This window comes from Myodes glareolus, chromosome 3, assembly GCF_982192425.1.
Source record: "Myodes glareolus chromosome 3, mMyoGla1.1, whole genome shotgun sequence".
Taxonomy (NCBI): Eukaryota; Metazoa; Chordata; class Mammalia; order Rodentia; family Cricetidae; genus Myodes; species Myodes glareolus.
The window spans coordinates 30779345-30799929 of NC_142028.1; the positions used below are offsets into that span (position 1 = coordinate 30779345).

The window sequence follows — 20585 nt, forward strand, 5'->3', positions numbered from 1 at the left end:
ATGTCTGTGAACCACATATGTGCCCACAAAGGCCAGAAGACGATATGGCTCTTGGATACCCTGGAGTTACAGATGGTCGTAAGACGCGGTGTGATGCTGGGCATCCATTGTATCCTCTAAAACAGCAGTCAGTGCTCCTTTTTTGTTTTTGTTGTGTTTTGTGTTTTTAGAGACAGGGTCTTATTACATAGTTCTGACTGTCCTGGGACTCTCTCTGTAGACCAGACTGACCTTGAACTCATAGAGATCTGCCTGCCTCTGCCTCCTAAATGCTGTGATTAAAGGTGTGTGCCATCTCTCCAGCCCCATATCACAGATTATTAAGAACAACAAAAGGGGATTGCTTATATAGTTTATGTATTAGAAATTACAACTAAATTTTTAAAAAAATAAAGGAAAACAAAATTATCTGTGCCCAAGTTAATATAAATATAGCAGGCCTCTATAGTAGACATATATGTGTGTGTATGTATATATATACATATATGTATGTGTGTGTGTTAACTCATACATGTTAATTGTTATGGCTAAAGTAATAATAATTTTTATTGCATCAAGTTTCCTGGGGCATCAGAGAGCAGGAAGGAAAGACTCTGTCGTCAGAGCCTTGGGCATGCCCTGAAGACTTTCTCTCAGGTGACAGGTCGCTTCACCCATGCCTGTCTGTGACTTGCTGCTTCCATTTTTTGATCTGCGCTAGACCCTGCTAGCCTCAAGCCATGGTTTCTTTGTCCCACTGAAGACACTAACTCCCCAGGCTCTCTCCTCAAGTGCTCCCCAGGGACAGAACCGTTTCATCTTGAGACTCAGGGCTAGTTCTTGTAAATCCGTGCCCCAAATGTCATGACCTCTGGTCTCCTTGGCAACCTCTTGTTTCCTAGTGGGACAAGGATGCTGTCTCTTTGGCGTTGCTTCATTCGGGGCAAGGATGCTGTCTCTTGGGAACACGGATGCTGTCTCCTCGACGCTGCTGTATTTGGGAGGGGGTGCTGTCTCTTGGGCGCCGCTGCATTTGGGACGAGGATGCTGTCTCCTCAGCATTGCTGCATTTGGGTCAAGGATGTTGTCCCTTCAGCGTCGCTGCATTTGGGACGAGGATGCTGTCTCTTTGGTGCCGAATTCAGGTCGAGGGTGTTGTCTCTTCCGCCCCGCTGCATTTCACCACCTTTTCTCTTTGCATTTTTGGTCTCTGGAGAATGTGTTTCTGTGCAGACCCCAGGGCTTCGTTTTGAAATCTATATTCATCCTGGCTCTTCCATCTGTGGTGTCCTGTGGAACAGGCGAACCAGCCCTCCTCCTAGGCTGCTCACACCCTTTCCAGAGTCCTGGGAGGGCCAGATCTTCACCTCTCAAAAGTCCCCCCCCCCCCCCCGCTGTAGTTTAGAGAAGGAGAAAACCCTTTCTACTGGAGACCAGCCCTAAGGCTGGAAACAACAGTGTAAAGATGTCTACACCTGGGGCTGGAGAGATGGCTCAGAGGTTAAGAGCTTTGCCTGCTCTTCCAAAGGTCCTGAGTTCAATTCCCAGCAACCACATGGTGGCTCACAACCATCTGTAATGGGGTCTGGTGTCCTCTTCTGGCCTGCAGGCAGACACACAGACAGAATATTGTATATGTAATAAATAAACAAATTTAAAAAAAGATGTCTACGCCTGCCATGGTAACCCTGTGCATCCATCCCTTTTCAGGTCGTACCCCAGTTCCATCTCTCCTGGTAGCATTCTTAGGCTGCCTTCAGCCTCCTTGCTGCTACATAGAGCTGTCAGCTTCGTTCCTTCCTTTCTCCCTCCCTCCCTTCTTCACTCCCTCCTCTCCCTCCCTTCCTTTCTTTCTTCCTTCCTCTCTCTCTTTTTTAGGGAGGAGGGAAGAGCTAAGTAACCAGCCTATTTCACTGTTTAGCCTTTACTTGGAGGTAATCTTGCATCATTCTGTGCTGGGCTGCCTGTATTCAGTTCTGTCTCCCCTTTGGCAAAATCAGCTTCCACGTGAGTAAGAAATGGAATGTGGAGTAGAGAGATGAGGTGACTCATCCACTCAGGGCTGACACTCCGCCCTCACAGGATTGGAGCAGATTCTCTAGGTCTCCACTGGGCTCCCTGTTGTTCACGATGAAGTGATGTGTGTGCCTGTGTGCTCATAATTTCTGTCTTTGCGTGGTGAAATAAAACTTTCAGCATGGATTGGGCAGGGTGGTGCACACTTTTAATCCCAGCACCCGGGAAGCAGAGGCAGGTGATCTCTAGGAGTTGAAGGCCAACTTTATCTATATAGAGAGCTTCAGGCCAGTCACGGTTACATAGTGAGACCCTGTTTCAAAAATAATAACAAAACAATCCAAAAACCAAATCCATACTTCCTAGCATGATGCTTTGCATATAATAAGTGCTCATTAATGTTGGTTGCTATTAGTATCATTCTTATAGTTACTTAGAAGCAAAAGCAATACACATTTCCACAAGCTTGTAAGAAGTCTGGTTGTGCACCAGTAGAGGTTTGAACACATTTTTAAAACATATTTTTATTTATTTATCATGTATACAGTGTTCTGTCTGCATGTATGCCTGCAGGACAGAATAGGGTGCAAGATTTCATTACAAATGGTTGCGAGTCACCAACTGGGTTCTAGGAGTTGAACTCAGGACCTCTGGAAGAGCAGACTGTGCGCTTAATGGCTAAGCCATCTCTCCAACCCCCTTGAACACATTCTTATGTGGTTGGCTGGAAGGGAGTATTCTTTGGTTCAGCCAGTTAGTTCAGGGTCTTTATTAACAGGCTTTAGGAATTTATACTAACATGCAAATTTAGCAATAACTTTTTATTTCTTAAGTTGTTCTGGCCTGCGGGCATACATGCAGGTAGAACACTGTGTCCATAACACACACACACACGTTGTGCTGGGGATAAAACCTAGGACCTGTACACCATCAGCCAAGGCTTTACCCTGAACTCCACCCTGGCAAGCACTTTGTACTAGCTAGACTCTACCTCCAGCCCTAAACTGTTAAGTTAAAAATGCTTTTAAGTGTTTTCAGCCCCTGGGATGGAGTCCGAGGCCAAGCCTGCAGTCCCACTGGGGGATCTGCAGTAGAAGTGGCGGCCTCAGCAGTGAGGGCCTTTGCCCTTCTGCCATGCGGAGGGCCCTGCCATCCTTATGCTGTATTGACAAGAGCATCAGATGAAGTGTCCAGGGAAATGAGTACCCAGCTCCTGGCCCGCAGCTCCGAGTGATGCTGGAGATTGAGTTGTTACAGGCACTGGATGCTTCATGTGCATTCTCGTTTCTCTGTGAGACTTTGGGCTAATAATTGTACCGGTTTTGTTGTTTCATTTTTCTTATTTCTGAGAGAAAGGGTGAGAGGAGGCGGTGGAGTTAGCCTATGTTAGAGTCTTTGAAAAATGATACCGAGGGATATATGTGTGCTATAGTGTAGCAAAGAGCCAGGATGATAATCTCCAGGCCTTTGAAGTCTCTATTGCCCCCAGGAGGGATGTTGGCAAAGCTCTGGCTGATGGTGAACTTGATAGCCCAGCTTTGTGAGGGCAGAGCATGAGGCCCAGGGTGGTGCTTTATCTGATACCTGAGATCTAGATGTCTGTCTCTTGGCATAAATGTGACACCTGCTGTAGGAAGAACAGGCCCTGGCAGCTGGTGCTTTGGAAGGAGAAGTTCAGCCAGAAGCAGGAGGAATCACTTAACAGGGGACAAGTGACAAGTGTCTGTCATTCAATCAGCACATTCTTTAGTTCCAATTGTCCCCAGGGGGCTAAGCAATGGCTGGGTATCCACTGGCAGGATTAATGCAGATGCAGAGATAAGAAGGATCCAAATATAGGGCCCAGTGCCTGACATAGAGTGTTTGCCCAGTGAACACTGGCAGGACCATGGGGAGGTGACAGAGGACCACTAAGTCCATGGAGCAAAGAGGACATATCTATTGCTATGCCAACACCAAGTTCCTGCTGCCCTGTCTGCTTGCTCTCGGGCCGGTAAGCAGACAAGAGTCAGAGCTACTGACTCTTAGCAGTTTACACAATTCGAAAGAAGTTGGGATTCCTGTCCCCTGACTCTCAATCTAAACCCCCACTTCAGGACAGTTAGGAGGAAGAGATGCTTATCAGGCAGTGTGTGAGTCAGACACATATAACTCAGTGCTCACAGCGGGCCTGGTGGACAGAGCAGATGCTTCTGTTTATCCGGATGAGGAAAGCCAGGTTAAAGAGATGCTCACGCCCTTACAGCTGGAAGGCACATGTACTTAGACCTGCCACTCTGGAGCCTGAAGACTACACGGCTGATTGTCCAAATCTCAGCTGTATCAGAACCGTGTGGAAATATAGACCTGTGACCTGCAGGTGAGGGCCTGACTAGGTTTAACTTAACTTAGTTTCCTGTCTTTTTCTCAACAGAACTACCCTCAGCCACAGAGAGAGCCTTCAGTTATAAAGGAGTAGAACTGGGGGTGTCAATGACTTCTTCCCTTAACGTAGATCCGAGTTCAGTTCTGAGTACAGCCAGGAGGTCAGGGGTTTACAACCAATAAGCAGATTAAGGAAGCCAGTCCACACAGTTGCTAAGGAGAGGCATCAAGAGCCTTGTAGCAAAGTTAGGCTAGCAGGATTCCTCTAAAAGCAAGGAGATTGGGGCTGGAAAGACGGCTCAGTAACTTAGAGCTATTGTGTTGAATCATGAGAAGCAGTATTCAAGTCCCAGCGCCTGTGTAGTTAGCTGGGTACCCTGCACATGTGCAGGGGGACAGAGACAGGAGCATTGCTGGGACTTGCTGGCTTTCAGACTAGGTGAGAAAACATGAACCTCAGATACATAGTGAGACCTGTCCACAAAGGGAATCAAGTGCTTGAGGGGTGCACCCGATGCCTTCTGGTCTCCACACATGCATACGAGACACACACACACACACACACACACACACACACACACACACACGCTCAGCAGGGGATATTTTTGAGCTTTGTATTTTTTAAATAATGTGTCTGTCCATGTGCCCTTGGAGGCCAGAGGTTCTCATAACTGTAAGCGTGACTGTGTAGTGACCCAGGGCCCAAATACAGGACTCTGACTCCAGGACTCCTCACGGCCCTGCTAAAGAGCAGCACGGGAGAAAGCATAAATGATGACAGACGCTGGCTTGTAAGGACTGTCTTCTCTAATCCTGGGTGACAAGTCGATCTGTGACTCAGAACTCCAAGCTCCTCTTTCCTCATTTGTAAGATGAGAATGCTCACACCTGACCTAACTCCAGCATCTTAAAGGGCTCACAGGATACCATGCCTCTGAGGTGCTTCCTCAGCACGAGCCATAGCCACATAAGCCCCCTCCACGGCATGCTCCGGTGTGTGGCTCTGTGCCCACCCCTCTAAGCATCAGCACATGACTCCTGCACAGGAGATGTCTACCTTCTGTGTGGTCCATGCTACTTGTACTCTGGTTATGTTTGTTTTGCTAAGATGGTCTTGCTTTGTATCTGAGGCTGGTCCAATTCTGCCTTCGTTCCCTTAGAGTTCTGATGTGTTAGAGGCATCTGCCCCTGCACTTAGCTGTTTATTTTGGTTTTGTTTAGTTATCTGTGTCCCTGTTGGTGCTCACATAGGGATCCTGTGACACTTCTGCCTTCTGCCAACTGTTGATTACCAAGTAGGGAGGGAGGGTGGGTGACTGTCAAACTCCTTTTACATGGAGTTTTTTTTCCCCCAAGTGTTGCATCAACCTGACACTCCTGAGCAGTGCCTGTGTTGTGCCTCGCATGAGCTCCAGAGCCGAGATGCAGCCCGGCCCCACAGCGGCATCCTACTGAAGCAGCCACTCAGATTCTCTTCTCAGGCTTGCTGCTATTCGTTCCGTGGCCCTAGATTAGTCATTTCATCAGCCTTCGTCCCAGTTTTTCTTTTTCCCTTTGAGACAGGGTTTCTCTGTGTAGCCTTGGCTGTCCTGGAACTCAGTCTGTAGACCAGGCTAGCCTTGAACTCAGATTCACCTGTCTCTGCCTCCTGAGTGCTGGGATTAAAGGCGCCACTAGCACCTGCCTGGCTTTAAGGGCTTTTTGTTGTTGTTGTTGTTTTGTTTTTCTCATTTTTCTTACCCTGAAGTAAGGATGAAGTGTTCTTCCAAACTGGCCTGTTGGTTCCCAGTTCTGATTCATGGCCTATTGTGTTGTGGGTTCCCTCATTTTAAGCCCTGCAGCTCTGCCCAGCCGATCTCTTTATTGCCAAGAAGGCACTGGCATTTAGTGATTTAGAATGAGCACTGGCCCTGACTCTTCCCACCCTTATCCACGGCAGTCCCTTGCCTCTTCGCCTGTGTAGGTATGCTTGCTTACACATCAACAGTTTCCTGTCCCCCTCCCTCCCACCATGGTTCGTTTTTTCGCCTCCTCAGATGCATGCAAGCTAACCAGTTCCAGAACACACATCAATGAGTTACATTGAGCCTTCTGATCAGCTCAGGACTCGAAATTCGCTTGACAAACACCAAGTCCCTGGCTCACCTTTTCCTGCCTCCTCTAGCTCTGGTTCTATCCAGCAATCCCATGGTTAATGATCACAGAGGCTTGTGCTCCTTGCCCTTAACCCTCTTGTCCCCACCTCCCATAATCCCCTGCTGCTACCCTGGAAATAGCCGTTGCCACCAGTTCTTGACTGGGCCTTCTGTGAGAAATCACCCACCTTGTGCAGCTTGGGTAAGAATCATGCTGTAGTGGGTCCTCACAGTACTGACAAGAGCCAGTTCACGTGGCGGAGTTCCTTCTCTGATTTAGGGAAGGCAGAGGTCTTTCCCACCCTCTGCCCTGTGGACTGTGGCTAAATTTGCACCTGCCCCTGCCTGGCCCACTTCATAGCTACCCTGCAAGGTGGGGTAAGGAGAAGAGAAGCACCCGCCTCTTATCTCTGCCTCCCTAATCTTAGATTTATGGGTTTCTGAATTAAGTTGACTTTGTTTTTCTCTTTTTTCCCTTTCATAGGGTATGGCAGCTGGAGAGAACTGGCCAAGGCCCTGGCCAACAGGAACATTCCAGCTGTTGATCCCAATCTCCAATTCTATCATCCCCAGAGGCTGAACTTCAAGGTATGTGGCAGGAACGGCCTTTTTTCTGGTCTCCTTGCTGCTCAGTCAGTCAGGATCTTCAGTTGCCCTTGGTTGCTCCATGGCCGGAAGGGAAAATGCTTCTCTGTGGTCTGCAGAGACTGCTGGGAGGGCTGTGGTCTAACTCTAAGCTCTGGATGAGTACTGATACCTAGTTTATCCTCAAAACCAGTGGTTCTCAGCCTTCCTAAAGCTGCGACCCTTAATACAGTTCCTCGTGTTGCGGTGACCCCCAACCATAAAATCATTTTGTTGTTCCGTCATAACCGTAATTTTGCTACTGTTATGAATCGTAATGTAAATATCTGACATGCAGGATATCTGATATACGATCCCTGTGAACAGGTCATTCTGCCCCCAGGGGTTGCGACCTACAGGTTGAGAACTATTACGCAAAGCCCCAGTAGGCCTTGTTGTCTTGTTTCTGCTTTTACCACATTGTCCAAGCTATCCAAGTCTGAGCTGTTTCAGACATATGGCCCCCATCTCAAGACAACACATCCTAAAAGCTAGGCTTAGCAGTAGAGCCTTTGCCTAGCTTATGTGAGGCCCTGGATTTCATCCCCATCTATTCTACCCCTAACTCCCCCCCCCACTCCCTACTGCACACACACAGCATTTCCTGCATATTATTAACCAGCATATCCCGGAGACAGGACTGTTTCTGCTGACAGTACCAGATACGTGGTGCCAGAGGTGATGATGGAGACAGATGCCCTTCCCTGCAAACAGCTGGGGTATGGTTTGTCATGGAGCATTCCCCTATAGTGTTTCTCAGGAGGTCGATTAGGGAAACTGGGGGTCATTCCGATTTGGAACCCCACTCCCAAAACAGCTGAGCCAAAATCAGATGTGAATCTTCCGAGCTGGGCGAGACCAGAGTCAATCTGTAGACGGGTATGGTAGGGAGGACTTGGGGTGCCTTTGAGGGGTTCCCATCTGTTGAGATCAGTGACAAATCTGGATAGAACGTGGCATGGGGGGGGGTGTTGGGGGAATAAGAAATCACAGCTCTTGCCCCAAGGGGATCCAGAGTCAGTTTTTTTCTCATGGAGCAGGTTGAAAGATTCAGGAATGTAAGCAGACCTCCAGAGTGCATGCTGACAAGCCTGAGACATCTCCTCAGGGATATGGTGTAGATAATGAATGAAAGGGTCTCTTAAGTTGACAAGCCTGCTAGGGACAGGGGCTGTGTCCCATGACCCCCTACTTCCCCAGAGGCATCTTCAAGGAGCCCCATATCCCGTCCTATCTCCATTTATAATGTACATAGTGTTCTGCCTGCACACCAGGAGAGGGCACGAGAGCTCATTACAGACAGTGGGGAGCCATCGTGTGGTTGCTGGGAATTGAACGCAGGACCTTTGGAAGAGCAACCAGTGCTCTTAACCGCTGAGCCATCTCTCCAGCCCCTACTCCAACTTTTTACTAATATACTCACCAAGTTTATTTTTTGTTCTTCTGCTAGGACCAAGAAATTTCCCGAAGTAGGAGTAGGAACAGTAGCTACTTGAAGTGGAACAAGCCTGTCCCCTGGCTTTCAGAGGTAAGGCACTCTGCTGATCCTGGTCTTACACAGGCGGAAACAGAGGAAACACAGAGATCTAGAAAACTCTCTTGTGGTTATTGCTGTATTGTATTAAATGTTTTCCTCTAGCCTCACTAGATTTTCGTCCCCTAGAGGAGCACAAAGCTTTGCTGCAGACCTACTGTGTCCCAGGCCCTGCCTCTCATCCCTCCTCAGCTGTTGTCTCCTGTAAGGTAGTCTTATTGTTCGCTCAGCCCTCTGTCACTCAAAGGCCTCTGCCTGACAGTCCACTCACAAGGAGGAAGGTTTATTTTGGCTTGTGGTTGCCTGGCTTGTTGCTCTGAGCCTTTGTAGCATAGCCCATCATGGTGGAGCTAGAGGAGGAGGAGTCTAACTTGGGGTGACTGGGAGCAAAGAAAGAGGGGAGGAGCTGGTCCTAATATCCCCTCCAGCAGCAGGACCTGGTTCCCTTGGGCGCTGCCTCTTACGGCTTTCACCCTTCTCAATAGCACTGCAGGCTGTGACCGGTGGGCATTTCAGGGACATTATAGATACAAAGGGTGGTAACCACGGTCATTATCTTTACTTTATAGGTGGGCAAACAGTGTCTGGGGAAGTTCCGTGACTTTCATGGCCTTGCCTATCCCCAGTCTTAAAGATAACAACTTGCCCAAGAGTGCTTTCTCAGACCATTAAGTCCCATAAGATATTCCAAGAAGAAAGGAATCCATTGTTAAATAAACCTTAAAAAAAAAAATCAAAAGCCCACTGTGCAGGACAACTGTTCTTGGAAATTCACATTAACATATGAAAGATTCTGAGAAATCCTGGGGAAATCTGTTTAGCTTGGTTTAGCTCAGCACGTCCCAGATTTATTTGCCCCTGAACTGCCTTTTCCGTGAATGCCTGTTAATATTCTGAGCTACCAATGTCCTAAAGGAACATGCATTAGGAATCTGCTTCAGAGAGTAGTTATTGTGGGACCCAAATCACAACCAGGTGCAGGGACTCAGTGGGGGGCGATCACTTGAGCTGGCACAGCAAAGAAAACCCCAGCCGTCCTGATACTATTTACTAATAGGCATTGATAGTCCTTTCTTTTTTTCTTTTCCTTCTTTCCTTCCTGGCTTCCTTCCTTCCTTCCTTCCTTCCTTCCTTCCTTCCTTCCTTCCTTCCTTCCTTCCTTCCTTCCTTTTTTTCTTTTGTGAGCATATACAAGTTATCTTGAGGACATGCTTGTACCAAAAACTCTAGAATATCACTGTGCTTTGGGGAAATCCCATTTTACATTGTGTTTAGAACCCAAAATCTCCATCTTGGAGCCTGTGTTAAAGACTCCTTTTCTTGGCTGTGTGGCGTGGGCCAGTCTATTGTCTTTAGTGTTCCTATTACAGACTGATCTTGCAGCTTGGGTGGTTTAATTTCCAACCCACCCACTCAAGGGCCAGAGAAAAGAGACCATGTTAGCTCCTCTGCTCTGTAAGACTGCCCGCTTTAAAGCTCAGGGTGAGGGTAGATTACAGTGCTGGCACACTTGTTCTCGGTGACATCATCAGGCATTGGAGATAGTGTGCTGGGTCGTGCTTTAAAGATCAGGTGGTCCTGGGGATACAGTCTTCTCTCAAAGGGCAGCTTGGTTTGTTTTTCTTTTCTTTCTTTTTTTTTATGTTGTTCCTTGTTTTGCTCTTTCTTTCTTTCTTCCTCCCTCCCTCCCTCCGTTCCTCCCTTTCTCCTTCCCTCTCTCCCTCCCTCCCTCCCTCCCTTCCTTTCTTTTTTCCAAAACAGGGTTTCTCTGTGGAACTACTCTGGCTGTCCTGAAACACACTCTGTAGACCAGGCTGGCCTCAAACTCATAGAAATCCATCCGCCTCTGCCTCCAAGTGCTGGGATTAAAAGCATGTGCCACCATCATCTGGCTTGTTGTTTATTTTTGAGATAGGGTCTCTTGTAGCCCAGGCTGGCCTTGAATTCACTGTTTAGTTGAGAATGACTTGTAATTCCTCCTGATCTTCTGCCTTCACCTCCCAAGTGCTAGGATTACAGGCATGTGCCACCACTTCTAGCGGGTTCTCATTTGTTCTCTCTCTCTCTCTCTCTCTCTTTAAAGATAGAGTCTCAGGCTAGCCTGAAATTTATGATTCTCCAGTCTCAACTTCCTGCAAACTGGGGTTATAGGCTTGTGCTACCACCACGTCTGTGCTAGAATTGATTTTTTTTTTTTTTTTTTGTCTTTGAGTAAAAGAGACCTTGATTGACCTGGAACTCATGGAGCCAGCCTCTGCCTACTGAGTGCTGGGGTTAAAGGCATATGCCACCACACCTGGCAAAGACTGGCCGTTTTAAAGAAATAGTTGGTATCTTAGTGGTGTGGGAGATCCTTCTAGTGGTAAATGTCAATGAATTTCATTTTTAAACGTTAAAAGATTTAAAACCCTCAATCTTTATAGCTCTTTAGGGAATCCCTGATTTCCTAGGCTAAGGCAAGGAGTAGCATCCTCTCCAGCCCAGCTTGCCCATCCCTCCTTCCCTGTGCCCAGCTCAGTGACTCTTAGATTAGGGTGGTCACCACTTGTTAAGCAGTGTGTCTGGGAAGCCACAGAGTTGGCGGAGAGCCTTGTTCTGAGCGAAAGAGGATTAAACATAAAGATACTTCTTTGCTCTCCAGTCTCAGGCTTTGCCTGCCTGCTCTGAGGCCAGATTCACTGGGAGGGGCAGCAGCCTTGGCTGCTGTCCTTGGTGTGTCAGAGAGGACTCCGCGGATTGAACAGCTGGGGCTGGGTGAATGGGGTAGCTGCCCTTAAAACTTCCGTGGAACCCTAGCAAACTCAAGTGCCAGACGCTTCATCTGTTGGTCAGTGTGCAGGGCCATGGGCACACTCGGCCTCCCTGGATCGTTCCCCCAAACAAAACTAATTGTGCAAAAAGCTTGGTGAGCACAGCTGTCCTAAACAGGCCACGGTGTCTCTGTCACTGTACAGCATTGGGAGACGATGCTCCTCACCTGCGGACAGGAGCAGGGCATAAACTGAGGGTTTTCATTGTGTTTTGTTTCCAGCAATTAATCCAGCGCCCTATGCATTGTTTTAGGGTTTGTTTGTTTTCTGTTTTGTTTTGCCTTTTTTTTTGTTTTTCCTGTTTCTTTTTTTTATTTTTAATTTATTGATTTTTTTGAGACATGAAACCTAAAGCTGCTTAGAGTTTATTTTAGCTTAAGATATGTGTGCTAGGGCCCACAGTGATTCCTTGCCTCAGGGTTGCAGACTGTGTCACCACACTCAGCTTGCTACTGGTTCTGTGGGGCGGGGGTGAGGAGGGTGAGGGGGACGAAGGGAATGGGGGGTGAGGGGGGAGAGGGGATGAGGAGGGTGAGGGGAACAAGGGGAATGAGGGGGTGAAGGGGTGAGGAGGGCAAGGAGGACTAGGGGGGCGAGGGGCAAAGACAACTTTCAGGAATCAGTTCTTATCTTCCCCCTTATAGAAGCAGGATCCCTTGTTTCTGCTGCACAGTGTGCTCTAGGCAGCTCTCCCCTCTCACAGTAGGACTGCCGGGATTCTCTACCTCCCCTCTCACAGTAGGACTGTCGGGATTCTCTACCTCCCCTCTCACAGTAGGACTGCCGGGATTCTCTACCTCCCCTCTCACAGTAGGACTGCCGGGATTCTCTACCTCCCCTCTCACAGTAGGACTGCCGGGATTCTCTACCTCCCCTCTCACAGTAGGACTGCCGGGATTCTCTATCTCCATCTCACAGTAGGACTGCCGGGATGGCAGACATGATCCACAACACCAGCTGTTTATGCGGTGAAGATGGAGCTCAGGGTGTTTGCTTCTGGGGCAAACACTTTACCACTGAGGCATCTTCCTGGTTCTTGTTACTGTTTTTAAAAATAGAATTTTGGAAAGAGACCTGATTGTGCATATCAGTAATTCTGGCACTCAAGAATATGAGGCAGGTGGATCACTTTGAGTTTGAGAATAGCCTAGGCTATTGTTGGGGGAGAGAGGCTTGTTGGTTCACAGGCCGCCTGGCTGCTCAGTCCTGAAATAATCACACAGAAACTGTATTAAACACTGCTTGGCCCATTAGCGCTAACTTCTTATTGGCTAACTCTTACATTAATTTAACCCATTTCTGTTAATCTGTATATTGCCATGAGGCAGTGGCTTACTGGCAAAGTTTCAGCATGTCTGATTCTGGCAACAATGGCATCTCTTAACTTTGCCCTTCTTTCTCCCAGCATTCAGTTCAGTCCTCCCTGCCTACCTAAGTTCTGCCCTATCAACAGGCCAAGGCAATTTCCTTATTCATTAATGGTAATCACAGCACACAGAGGGGACTCCCACATCAGGCTACATGTTGAGACCTTGTCTCAAAAAACAAAATAAAACAAGAACAAAAAATGTTGTTGCGATCTAGTTCATATTCCTTACATGTCACTCACCCACAGTGTCAACCCAGTAGCTTCTGGTATATTGACAGAGTTCTGCTTTGTTGAAGACTCGCATCTTGGCTGTTTCAGTCACTCAGTGGTAGATCATTTGCTTGGAATTTGTGAGACCTTAGATATAATTCATACAGATAAATAAGGAAGCCAGGGCTGAGAATGTATGTAGATCAGTTGGTAGAGGACTTGCCTGGGTTCAGTCTGCAGCTCTGTATAAACTGGGTATGGTGACACACACCTGTAATCTCAGGAAGTGGAAGCAGGAGGATCATCCCTGGCTACATAACAAGTTTGAAAACAGCCTGAGCTACATGAGACATTGTGTCATAAAAGGAAAAGAAAGCCCTGCATCCCTGGCCATACCCTGTCACCACACTCTCGTCCCAGCCTTAGGTACAGAGCTATCTGCTTTATATATTTTTTTATTTTATGTGTATGAGTGTTTTTGCTAAATGTATGTATGAACATCATATGTGTTTCTGGTGCCCATGGAGGACAGAAAAGGGTGTCATATCCCCAGATCTGGAGTTATAGGTGGTTATTAGGCATCATGTGAGTGCCAGGAACTGAACCCATGTCCTCTGTAAGAGAAAAGTTGATTACTTCCTGGCTCTACATTTGGCTGTCCCAGATATGGCATAGAAATGGAATCATGAAATGTGTCCCGAAGGGTCTGACTTCTGTCACTCATGAGGTTTGCAGAGTTCATCCTCAAGGTAATATGACATTTTATGGCGGTGTAGGATGGCATCTCATGGAAAAGCCACACCTAAGACTTCTCTGGCTGAGACTGCAGAAGGGACGAGTTATTGTTCATGTGTCACGCCTGTAACGAAGATCCGTGTTACAGGCTCCAAGACAACCCTCAGAGACTGTCTTGGTCCTACCAAAGTGGCCTTTGGTGATGTAGTGGCCATATGAGTTCTAGATCACGGAGGGGGAACATTCTAGATGGCAGCACCAGCTCCCTGGCTTGCAGGGCACAGCTGTCCACCACTTAGTCACCTGCTGGTCTTCTTCCTTGGCTTGGGCCGACACATTGGCTCCTCCCTCTGCTTGGCTGTCATGGAGCAGGAGTTCCTGGGAGGATGGAGACAGAGAGAGCTAATTCGCCTTTTATTTTCCCTTCCTCTGTTGGCAGACAGATCGTTGCTAACCCGGGGCCACCTTGACTAATGCCGCTGTGAGCGCTCGTGTGAGCTTTGCTGTGGGTTGGGCTCTCCTGTTTTCAAGCCCAGATCACCATCATTGCCGTTTCTCACTTTGGTCACATGGTGACACACCTGTAGCATGTCAGTTCCTTATGAACCTTCTGTATGAGTCGGGAAGCTCAACCCGTCAGGCTCCACAGAATGGCCCTCCAGCCCTTTCTAGCATCGGGAGCCCCTTCCTTCCACAGGGAGCACTGTCCTCTCAGGAGTAGGTCAGAGGTTAGGAGTGTAATTTATATAGTGTTTGTCTCACTGGCATGAGACCCCAGATTTCATTCCCAGCATTATCTTAGAAAAAGTGGGGAGGAGTAGATCAAATTGTTCCAAAAGCTGCCCAGGAACCCCGTCTGTAGGAACCAGTGTGATTGGCTGCACACTGAGATCAGGTCAGGCCTCACTGGTTCCAAGCTGAACCACCCACCACATGTGCTGGGCTTGTGACAGAGCAGTGACTCCAGCAAGGGTCAGCCAGTGCCCGCAGCCACGGCAGCTGGTCTCTCCGGTCCCTCTGTCCTGTAACAACTCCAAACACAGGTGACACCATTTTACACATCTGAAGTCTTGGTCTTTGATTTAAGTGCCCCCCCTTCCTTCCCTCCTCCCTCCCTCTCCGTCTTCTCTCCAGACACTACACCCCTGAGCTGCACTCCACTCTCTTTCGGCTAACTGCACGGTGAACATGTAACCTGGTACTCAGTAGAGGAATTTATTCCTCTGAATTCAGTTTCTACGATCATCCGTCCATTCAGATAATTCAGATGTGGTGGGACGCAGCGGAGGGAGCTGTTAGCGCTTCCCAGGGCAGGCAAAGAGGGCCTCAGAAGTATCTGAGAAAACTTGAAGAATAGACAGGAGCCTGCCATGTGGGGTAGAAAGCATGGGGCCTGATTAGGAAACAGTATTTGGGAGAGCGTGGGAACTCGAGAGCTGGATGGTTTGGGGCAAAGTTTGGGAGTTAGATGTGGGTAGGTATGGCAGGGAGGGCATGGTGTGGTGAGGGCTGGGAAGGCAGGTCAGTCATAAAGATCACAGTGAGGTTTTATTCTGCGGTCACCTCAAGTGTTCAGCTGCAGAGTGACTTGTTCCATCACACCAGCCGAGCTGCTCCAGAACATTCCTGGAGGCAGTAAGAAGACTCAGTACTGGAGAGACTCTGTCATCCACTTAGGCCACATGCCATGCTGCTGGCCTGGCAAGCAAGGCTGGGCAGAGGTGGAGTTGGAAGGGGAAGCAGTGGGCAGGCCTTACTCTAGTTAAATACTCCCTTCTGCCCCCTCCATCTCCACAGGGTAATTACTGTGTGTTCTCTCAGGGAGTCATTTCCTGAGCCCCAATATCCTCCCTTCTAAATGAGACTATCCAATAGATACTTTCTTCCCTACAGCTAAATGCAGGTTCCAAACCATCACAACTATGGTTTGGAGGAGGAAACCCTCCCCTTCCTGGCCTTTTGTCTTTGCTAGGCAAGGGAGAGGGGCCGCAGCCGGGGCTGTACCTGAGCGCCACAGCCTTGCTAGTTCAGTCCCTAAGATGGAGTAACCTAAATTCTGGAAGGTATTGTCAGTGTGGGTCTCCCACTGTCAGAGGTTGGGGACAAAGGTCTGAGACTCAGCCAAATGTTGGGTGAGGTGTACCCCAAAGAAAGGGCTAATAAATAATCTTACTCACTCTTGGTCTGCCCTGCTGGCTTTCCACCTCAGACTCCCATGGACAAGCTAGACCATCTCCGGAGGAGCCCTGGGAGTTGGTGTCTACCTGCCCTCAGGCCAAAGCTGCTTTCATGCCAAACTCATTTTCAGGCCAAGCCTGGCCTCCTAGCTCCAGGCTTCACACAGCAGACCTCTCTCTGGTGGCTGTGTTACCCCTCTGTTCCCTGCTCTTTTGGGGACCAGAGCTCTCTGACCTGGAGGTCTCTTGGGGAGGACCAAAAAGCAGACCACTTGGAGGAGACAACTGATTCTTTGAAGCTGGACTTGAGGAATTTCCTCAGAAGCAGCATAATGACTCCATTCTTCCCTTCCTCGAAATCTCAACCCGCCTCCCACCTACCGGCCCACACACTTTCTCGCCCACCCCAGCCCCCTTCTTGTGTCCCTATGAGCGATGGCTATTTCCCAAGTGTTGACTCAGCTCGTATGCTTACAGGTCAGAGAGGGACAAGCTAGCCTCTGTCTCTAGGGTCTAGCAGTGGGACTGTGTCCGTGAAATCTTGCCGGTCATTGCAGCCTAACTTAGACCTTCAGCATTCCTATGAGGCACGGCGCCTGTTTCCACATACCCGTTTTTAAGAATAATTGTATGTTGGGGGGAGGGTATACATGTGTGCTGGTGCTTGTGAGAGCCAGGAGACAATCTCTGGCTTCATTCTTCAGGGCCATCTACCTTGAGTTCTGAGATAAGATCTCATTAGCCTGGGGCTTGCCCACTTAGGACTAGACTGGCCACATGGCTCTAGGGATCCTCCTGTCTCCCCCTCCCATCTTCAGATTCCAGGCTCTCACCAGCCTTTTCAGAGACTTCTGGGGACAGAGTGCTTGTGCTCCTGTGGCAAGGCTGTACTAACTGAGCCGTCTTCCCAGCACCCCATCTGCATCACTACACGGAGGACCCAAAACGAGTCCTTCGGTCTGGGTGCCTGTTCCACTTCTGTCCACTTTTTTCTCAAGAGTGACTCAGATTTTGGATCTGACAAGCTCCAGTTAGGGTGGCGGGGCAGGGCAGGGCCTGTTTGTGTGTATGGATGAGGCGCCATGTGGAATGTGCTCAGCTCTGGCGAAGGACTGGAGTAATTTGAAACTGTGGCTCAGTTGGGACCATATCCCTGCTTCTCTTCCTTTCCTAAACATAGCCCCTCACTCACCTGGAGTATGGCTGTTGACTTTGGCCTGTCTTCAGCAAGAACCTTTGCTCCAGGTCTAGGCCTGTTCCCCTCCAATGCCACAGCCGAGAGGGACAGAGAAAGGGCAGACTCTTCTGTTTCTGCCAACTCAGTGCTGCCAGGAGCCTGTGAGCTACAGGAGGCCCTGGTGCTGCATGACCCGGAGGGGTCCCAGATGTCACCATAGTCTTACTCAGCTGCTTCCCCTAGCCAGAATGTGAAGACCACTATGCAGATAAGGTTTCCTGACCGGCAGATTGCTGCAGGGCCTTCCATGAGGAACGGGGGAGGCATGGTGGGCACAAGCCCTTCCTAGTTCCCTCTGTCACTTCTGCCATTTTGTCCCTGTTGTGCTTCCTGCCTGCCTGGAAGGAACGAGGAATGTGTTGTGTGTATCTGTAGGCATGTGTGCATATTTGACCCATCCATCGAGTCAGGCCACTGTTGTTGACTTTCTGTCATGCCTGAGATAACCAACTCATAAAGCGGGAGGATTGCTTTGGCTCACAGTTTCAGAGGTTTCGTCCTAGGCTTGCTTGGCCCAGTTGCTTTGGGCTTCTGGCAGCTGAGTACATCATGGTAGCAAAAGGACTGGAAAGTCAAGTAAGACAAAATAGCCGGGACCCTGGTATCCCCTTCAGGGGCACAGCCCAATGACCTAACTGTGCCCTGCTAGGTTCCCCACCTCCTAAAGGTTCTGCCATCTCCCAGAAGCACCATGGGCTGGGAACCAAGCCTTCCATAGAATATACAAGGAGCACTGAGCCCACCTGCTTGCTCTGCTCCAGGGCTGAGCACAGGCCACTGCTGCTCGCTCATTGTCCCTTCTCCTCTGCGCAGTTCCGGGGACATGCCAACCTGCATGTGTTTGAGGACTGGTGTGGCAGCTCTATCCAGCAGCTCAGGAGGAACCTGCACTTCCCGCTGTACCCCCACGTAAGTGCCTGCGGGGATGTCTGCCCACCATCCCAGGCCATCTGTGTCCCCTCCACCTCATCCCTCCCACCTGCCTCCTTCCCTGTCCCTTCTCACCCATTGCAATCTCTATTACTCCTTTGGTCTCGTGGGCCCCCTCGTCCTCTGCTTAGAATATCTTGTCTTCTCCCTCCCCGAGGCTCCTGCAGCCTTTCAGTGTAGGCGCTCTTGGTATTTATCCAGGGCCAGCATGTACACATGTGCAAGTTGTGCACTGTACAAGGTCACCCGGACCAAGAGCTGAGTGAGACCTGACGTTTATCGTGAACTCCACACACCAGGCCACACCCCTGGTCTCTCATCTCCTGTTCCCCTCCTGGTCTTCCCGCCAGTCTTGAGTAGCTCCTACTCAAATCCCTTAAATTCTTCTTCCTGATTCTGAGTAACAGTTCATCTTTCTCGACATAGATCCGCACAACCCTGAGGAAGCTGGCTGTGTCCCCCAAGTGGACCAACTATGGTCTCCGCATATTTGGCTACCTGCACCCTTTTACTGATGGTGAGGCAGCCCCAAAGCCTCATCCTTCTTCCTGCTCTTGAGTTCTTCAGGAAGGTCCTAGAAACATATGCTCAAGCTAGGAAATACATCACATTGAGTCCCTGTTAGCCCATCATCAAGGGAGAAGGGAAACTAAGGCATGGTGAACTCTCATCCAATAGCTTCAGGCTGCCGCCTCTCTCTCTCTCTCTTGCAGCTGGAACTGGCTGGTCTCCATAAGTCCTTCTCCATCTTCATATAGCTACCCCAGATTGTAGAGTCTCCCCCCCTCCCCATACACAAAGGCAGGAGGCAGCCAGGCGCCATGAGTGAAGGGAATTAATGCCCAGGCATAATGTAGGCTTTCAGCCCTGGTGCCAGGGCCCCCCTTAACTCATCCAGATACTCTGCCGTTGCCCAGGGAAGATCCAGTTTGCCATCGCTGCTGATGACAATGCCGAATTCTGGCTGAGTCATGATGACCAGGTCTCGGGCCTTCAGCTGCTGGCCAGTGTGGGCAAGGTAGGGTCAGCTCAGCCCCTGGTTCTCACTGATCCCTGGAGGCAGTCGGTCTTGTAGTACATGAGACTATTGGGGGCCTCCTTAACCATTAGCACTGCCTGCTTGAAGAAGGGACAGAAGCCACGCATGGTGCTCCACCCTGTACTGCAAAGGGCATGTGAGATGTGGGCAGAGTGGGGATCCAGCCACATCTATCTTTTGGGTTCTACCGTCCCTCAGCCCCATGCTGAAGATTCACACTGGGCTGGTTGCCTATGGGAAGGCTCCCTTCCACCAGTGGGGGCAGATGTGTGTTAGTCAGCCATCCTCCCTAACTCCGTCTTCTGTTTCTCTCACCTCTCCTCTTCCTTTCCTCTGTCCTCTCTTCCCTCTCCCTCCTCCCCTCTTCTCTCCCCACACTTCTAGACAGGAAAGGAATGGACAGCCCCTGGAGAGTTTGGGAAATTTCAGAGTCAAATTTCCAAGCCAGTGAGGTGAGTAGGGGAGGGGTCACTCCAGCACCATGCCAACCAGCATGAGAGAGCTGGGAGGGCCTCTTTTCACCCTCCCCACCAGCTTGCGGCTCAAGATTCCTGTGCCCGAGCGTCCACATGGTCTGCCTACACAGAAGCCGTCTGTCCTGCCCTTCTTTATTTTATAATTTTTTTTTTAGATTCTTTTTTGTTATTGTTGTTTTGTTTGTTGTTTTTTATTTTTTTTGAGACAGGGTTTCTCTGTAGCTTTGGAGGCTGTCCTGGAACTAGTTCTTGTAGACCAGGGTGGCCTCGAACTCACAGAGATCTGCCTGCCTCTGCCTCCCGAGTGTTGGGATTAAAGGTGTGTGCCACCACTGCCCGGCTAGATTGCTTTTTTTAAATGAGTGTGTTTTGCCTACACATATATGGGTGTGCCATGTGGGCCTGGCACCCTCAGAGGACAGAGGATTATCTGGGACTGTTGTTGTTTTGTTTTGTTTTGTTTTTTCCCCGGGAACTGGTTTTACAGGTTTCCGGGGAACTGGTTTTAAGCCGCCACGTGTGTGCTGGGAACCGAACACTGGTCCTCCACAGGAGCAGTGTTCACTCTTGTAAGCTATCTCTCCAGCCTCCTTCCTCATTTTAGATGAGGACACTCAAGCCCAGGAAGCCACACATACATTGAGTGGCACTCAAGGTCTCCGTTCTTCCCGTCCTTGCCTTCCCATTTTCTCCAGACCTTGAAATACTCTCACACATAAGGAGGTCTCGTGGTTGCTCTGGGACTTAAGAGAGGGATCCGGACAGGGAACTGGAAGGATGCCTTTGAAGTGATCTGGATAAATCAGTGGACTCTGAATCTGGTCCAGCTGCAGCCCGCCACCTGGTGGCCGGCACAGTCACAGGCGAGACCACATGCTGCCTAGACCTTTCCTTGAGCAGACCTGGCTTGCAAGCAGCCCTTGCTTTGTGCCAGCACTAGTGTGAGCATT

At 49.4% G+C, this 20585-nt stretch overlaps 1 protein-coding gene across 2 annotated transcripts in view; it reads left to right on the forward strand.

Annotated features, from left to right (window-relative positions):
- B4galnt3 (beta-1,4-N-acetyl-galactosaminyltransferase 3) overlaps window positions 1-20585 on the forward strand; it is a 106888-nt gene that overhangs the window by 62003 nt on the left and 24300 nt on the right. For both annotated transcript variants that reach the window (XM_048444370.3, XM_085687039.2), the window contains exons 2-7: window positions 6979-7082; window positions 8569-8646; window positions 18004-18099; window positions 18547-18637; window positions 19038-19138; window positions 19544-19611. In XM_048444370.3, coding sequence (XP_048300327.3) covers window positions 6979-7082; window positions 8569-8646; window positions 18004-18099; window positions 18547-18637; window positions 19038-19138; window positions 19544-19611 — 538 coding nt within the window. The remainder of the gene's footprint in view (window positions 1-6978; window positions 7083-8568; window positions 8647-18003; window positions 18100-18546; window positions 18638-19037; window positions 19139-19543; window positions 19612-20585) is intronic.